Source organism: Nansenia antarctica (assembly GCF_963989245.1).
Source record: "Nansenia antarctica genome assembly, chromosome: 2".
Classification (NCBI taxonomy): domain Eukaryota; kingdom Metazoa; phylum Chordata; class Actinopteri; order Argentiniformes; family Microstomatidae; genus Nansenia; species Nansenia antarctica.
In genome coordinates, this window is record NC_137675.1 from 29,116,871 (window position 1) to 29,122,962 (window position 6,092).

General features: G+C 47.0%; 1 protein-coding gene across 1 annotated transcript; it reads left to right on the plus strand.

Moving 5' to 3' along the window:
- Positions 1-3,512: 3,512 nt before the first annotated feature.
- rln3b (relaxin 3b) lies at positions 3,513-5,837 on the plus strand (the record flags this gene model as incomplete). The annotated part of the gene is made up of 2 exons (XM_080524889.1): positions 3,513-3,705; positions 5,551-5,837. The coding sequence occupies 2 exons, from the start codon at positions 3,513-3,515 to the stop codon at positions 5,835-5,837; spliced, it is 480 nt and encodes a 159-aa protein (XP_080381015.1).
- Positions 5,838-6,092: the final 255 nt, after the last annotated feature.

Here is a 6,092-nt window from a genome sequence, read left to right on the forward strand (position 1 = left end):
GACATGAAGGAGAGTGCGATGTTTTACTGCAAGTGCGCCATGTGCTGTTAAAGCTGTTATTGCAGCACACACGCGCTCTCCCCTCGATAGCAACCGCACCGACAGGAAACGCACCTTGTCCCGATGAAATAATGCTCGACGACTAAGGCAATATAATTCCCCGCTTGTCATTGGTTGAAACCCACTATGTCGATTTTCAATTGGCTTCAGGTAACGTCAGTCACACACCTATGACACGCCCACCCATTAAAAGGCCCCTCCTCTCATCTACAAGCATGATCTGGCAGACACCAACGACATTCACTATTCCACGCTGAAAACTTTTTCGCAGTCTCAAAATAACACCATTTAAAGACATCACTTTTAACTTTTCAATGACCACGTGTGCATATTATTAGGCGTCTTTTGAAAATCTATCAAATGTTTAGAGTTTTTTTTTCTTTCTTTCTTTTAAACCAAATATCGAAAGTGAGTTTCCTTTTCAAGACTACTATCCGTTAAACAAACCATAACGTATTCGACTCCCTTGGCTTGCCTTTTAACCAGAATTACATTTTAAAAGCTTTGACAGCAAACATTGCACAACTACAAGATTCTCATATTACAACACCCGCCATTTTGTACTCCTATCATAGATTTGACATCTTCATAACACGTAACGTTGTTACTGTAAAGTGATACCATGACTACCAACCTCAACATACTGATCTCGTGCATCTCCTCTCTAGCAATGTCAAGCTAGCGTACAAGGTATAAAACATCATAAATCTTCGCCATAGTTTTCATAGAGAAACATGTGACGATATTCTCTAAAACAAGTTGCTTATTCACCTCAATTTCCCGGATTTGGCGTTTAAAGTTTTATTTTTAAAAAAGATTTCGGGTTGTTGTTGTTGTTGATTCTCGTTGCTTGGTTCTTGTCGCCAGGACTACCGTGACTATGGCGCCTCGTCCTCACCGGGGCAACTGTTGCTACCCACCCGTCTTCATCCCGCCCTCTTCCTAACTTTGATTGGATAACATGAAGGGGTGGCTAACCTTTTACCGCCCAGTCATAAGAGCATCGTTATGTCAAGTAAATTATCTGTTAACCGATTCGTCGACAACCTCTTTCCATCATTTCCACCACCCACTAGGCCACTGGAGCACACCCCTTTATTTGAATAACTATTGGACAACATCAGTGTCAGTAAGAAAAAAGAAAAGAATATATTGCATTATACTCATACAACTTTGTATCTTTGTATTTTTAAACTTGTTATTTGGTTTATCTCACTACTGCTCTGTTATACATCTTTCCTAATGAGACTTTTCCTCATCAGAAATACAAACGTGCTTCAGTCTGACATATTTCTTGAACAAAAAGAACTTTTTAGGGAGAGAAGTCTTGATATTTATTGTAGTATGACAGGAAACAGTACAGTACTGTTGTGTACAGGTTTTTTACCCTTGCCTGCTTGCGTGCTGTCATCATGTGAAGCACATTGAGTCACATCTTGTGAGAAATGCGCTATGCAAATAAAACTTGATTTGATAAAACTTGATTTACAGTCGGCATACTAGCGGCATACTCGCTCTACGGCTAGGCTTCTCTGATTATCACTCTCAAAAGTGGCCTTTTTAAACAGGAACATAGCCTGTATTCACACACTCTAGTATTGTAGTTAGGGGAGGGGGACTAGGAGACAACCCCATCTGGCCTGAGTAGTTTAGTCATAATCAGCCTTGTGAGACACGCCACAGATCTCAGGACCATAGAACCGACACCCAGTTACTCTAACGAAAGGTCGCCTGGCATTAAGCTTCCCCCAGGATCTTGACCCACCTCCCTTCATGTACTTTACCACTCCGCAAATCACACCCCGACCATACGATGTTAGCATCACTGCGTTGTGTTCATATATTCAGTCTTACGATCTGTCAATGTGTCTGTCGTCTGTTGACGATCTAATGACACTTTCTCCCTACCTCGTCCTAAAATGTCTTCGGCATACCTTTTGATTGATTGATTGATTGAAAACTTTATTAGAAGATTTGCAGAAGTAGGTACATGAAAGTACATATTACATACAAGGTCAACTAACAGGATAAAAACCCAAGAAAGCCACTGGCTTATTTCAATTGGGGTCCTTGATTCTCAATTCATCGTTACATGTAAGACAGACAAAAAAGCTAGTACTATCTACAAGATAATACAGACAAATAACTATTACTATCTACAAGATAAACACACATCCATCATGGGAAGAACAATACAACAAAACATAAGGTATGTACAGCGGGTAGGACAGGTGGGGACATACACCACAGGTGGTAGGACAGGTGGGGACATACACCACAGGTGGGGGCGGGGGACAAAACACAAAGTATGTACAGTGGGTAGTTCGGGTCTTTTAATCTGATTTTTGATTTAGAGGGTCCAGTTACGGATTGCAGCCTCCTGTAAATGTTTTTTGAGAGTGGTTTTGAAGGTGGGCAGTGTTTTGCACTCCTTTAAGATTATAGGAAGGGCGTTCCACATTTTTACTGCATAGTTTGCAAATGAGTTTAACCCCTTGTTTGTGGTGCAACGCGGTTGAACGTGGTTCGTGGAGCTTCCTCTGGTGTTGTATGTGTGGACGTTGTTCACTTTTTGGAAGTATGTTGACAGGTACTTGGGTGTCTTTGTGGTGTAGCGTATCTTGAAGACCAGGCCCAGTGCAAGCTGCTGCACTCTGTCAACTACTCGTAGCCAATCAAGGCTCAAAAAATGAGCTCAAAAAATGACCTGCTCCTGTATGTGCATGCATGTGTGTGTGTGTGTGTGTGTGTGTGTGTGTGTGTGTGTGTGTGTGTGTGTATGTGTGTGTGTGTGTGTGTGTGTGTGTGTGTGGGGGGGGGGGGTTAGCAGTAGAGAGGTGAACGTGGAAACGGTTCTCTAATAAAAAGTGTGTGTGTATGTTTATGTGTGTGTGTGTGTGTGTACGTGTGCGTTCAGTGAAAGTGTGTGAGTAATGTGTGTACAGTATGTGTGTGTGTGTTTACCTTTTCATCCTTGTTAATCAAAACCTGAAATAGATAACATATCTTCACCCAGGCTGCAGCGGTAGAAGATACAGGGGTACAGAGGTGACACAGGGGGACATAAAGGTCAACGAAAGGCCACTGGCGATGAGATTAGCCGGTGGTCCACCTCTGACATCACCTCCACCCCCATCCAGCCACACGGATGCATCATCCATCGCAACACCTCTTGTTCTGGGCATTGTTCTCCGAAAGGTCTCAGCTCTCTTATCTAGTACGGCCGCACGACCACGTAGGTAGGGGTGTGAGGGAGAGAGACGGTCATCGCGTCGCTGGATGGACTATAAAAGGAGGGAGACTCTGCGAAAGAGAGAAACGAAAACCACCGGTCGAAGGAGAGAAAGAGAGTCAAACCAACAGCGGGGCTATCACATTCAAGCTTCCTCCTCCTCCTCGAGTCTTCTCAACTCTTCTTCCATCTCTCTCTCTCGCCATCGCTCGTTCTCGTGATGTGGAAGGTTGCAGTGCTGACGTTCGGCCTGTTGGTGGCGCTGGTGGGTAGGGCGCGGGCCACCGAGGGCCACCCCTCCATCTACGGGGTGAAGCTGTGTGGCCGAGAGTTCATACGGGCCGTCATCTTCACCTGCGGGGGGTCTCGCTGGAGGAGGGCAGTAGGGGACTCAGGTAAGGCAGCAGGTGTGTGTGAGTGTGTGTGTGTGTGTTGTTGTTGTGTGTGTTGATATGTGTGTGTATTGTTGTGTGTGTTGATATGTGTGTGAGTGTGTGTGTGTGTGTGTGTGTTTATGTTGTTGTGAGTGTGCGTGTGTGTGTGTTGATATGTGTGAGAGTGTGTGTATGTGTTGATGTGTGTGTGTGTGTGTGTATTGTTGTGTGTGTGTGTGTGTTGATATGTGTGAGTGTGTGTATGTGTTGATTTCAGTCATTTCAACCTCTGATTCATTCACTTTTCAAAAAATGCCGGTCGAGAGAGGACGCTGGCGTTGCTTGTTCGCCGCTTCTCCGCCTGAAGTCTAGGTGTAATTGCAGTATACAGAGTAGATTGTCCTACAAAGACACCTAGATTTAGATTTAGTAACCTAAAAATTATAATATGATATGATGTATAGATAGATATGATATGATGACTTTTAAAAAAATGACTACTACTCGATCTTTTCAGTTTGTAAAGCGTCTTTGATGGAATGGAATGAATGGAATGGACTTTATTTGTCATTGCTACAGTACAGGTACCAAACAACGAAACTTAGGAGGGGTGGCTCCCCTGGTGTTAGGAAAGGGAGAAAAAAAAACACATTTTAGAAAAAGCACAAAATCACAAGGTAAGGTAAGGAGCTGGTTTACATAAATAAAGGCTATGTACACAATTCACTGTACTATACTGCACAGATAGTCAACTAGGGTTGTCATATTGCACAAAAGTATTTTTTCACGTTATTTTAAAGTGTCACAGTTAGCAGGCTTGAAATGTACATGTTTGTGCCTCAGCACTAGCTGCCATACAATCCGTCCGGACTGTCCTGGGCCCAGAACTTAGGCCTTTGCTATGTTCAGGGACTTGACGGCCCAGTGGTAGAAGCAGTTCTTCAGTCTGTTTGTCTTAGTGGCCGGGGTCCTGTACCTCCTATTCGAGGGCAGCCTGATAAAGTGTACGTGCCCAGGGTGGGTCGGGTCCCTGGAGATCTTGGAGGCCTTCCTGAGACAGCGTGTGTTGTACAGCTCTTCCAGAGAGGGGAGGGGGGCGCCGGTGATCTTCTGTGCTGTTCTCACGACTCTCTGTAGCGCGTTTCTCTCCGCTGTTGTGCAGCTGTGGAACCAGTTGCAGATGCCGAAGGTGAGGATGCTCTCCACTGCGCCGTGGTAGAAGGCCACCAGTATCTCCTGCTTGTTGTGTTCTTTCCTGAGGCATCTCAGGGTGTATAGCCGCTGTTGTGCCCTCTTGATGGTGCCTTTTGTGTTGTCCTTCCAGGCCAGGTCATCCCGCATGTGATGTCCCAGGAATCGGAGGGTTGAGACTCTCCCCACGCTCTCTCCGTCGATGAGCAGGGGCTGGATCTCGGACTTTTTCCTCCTGAAGTCTACGATGAATTCCTGGGTCTTTGACTTGTTTAGCAGCAGGTTGTTAACCTTGCACAGCTTGCTCAGTTGCTCTACCTCATCCCTGTACGCCGCCTCGTCCCCCCCCGAGATACATCCCACCACGGTGGTGTCGTCTGCAAACTTTACGATGTAGTTGCTGGGGTGGACGGGGGTGAAGTCGTGGGTGTAGAGGTTGTAGAGGATGGGGCTTAGCACGCAGCCCTGTGGGGACCCAGTGCTGAGGCTGAGGGCTGTGGAGGTGTGGGGGCCCACCCGCACCCTCTGGGGGCGGTCGGTCAGGAAGTCCTTGATCCACGCACATATAGAGTGTGATAGACCCAGGTCTAGTAGTTTGAGTGTCTAGAAAAGCGCTATATGAGTCTAATGTATTATTATTATTATTATTATTATTATTCAAATTCATTTGATATCATTTTCTTTTTCTCCCAGGTGACATCGAGGACGAGGCCTCCAACCCGTGGAGCTCCAACACCATCACCGGCCTCGACAGCAAGCAGCACCCAGGGTCGTCGGGCCAGGACTGGGCAGAGGAGGTCAGGGACGCTGCGTTTGCCGACCCCTCCGCGTTCAGCCGGATAGCCCGCTCCCCCATCTCGGCGGAGGTTCTGGAGGCGCTGCGCAGCGCGGACAGGAAGGGGCGGGACGTGGTGGTGGGCCTGTCCAACGCCTGCTGCAAGTGGGGCTGCAGCAAGAGTGAGATCAGCTCCCTCTGCTGAACACAGCAACCTGTTGCATCCCCCCCCACCCCTTCCTCTTCATCCCTCCCACCCCTTCCTCTTCATCCCTCCCACCCCTTCCTCTTCATCCCTCCCACCCCTTCCTCTTCATCCCTCCATCTCTCTGTTCAGGTTCCCCCTCTGCCCCTCTCTCTCCTCTCCTCTATCCATCCTGCCTCCCTCCCCTCCCCTCCCCTCTCTCCTCTATCCATCCTGCCTCCCTCCCTCCCCTCCTCTCTCTCCTCTATCCATCCT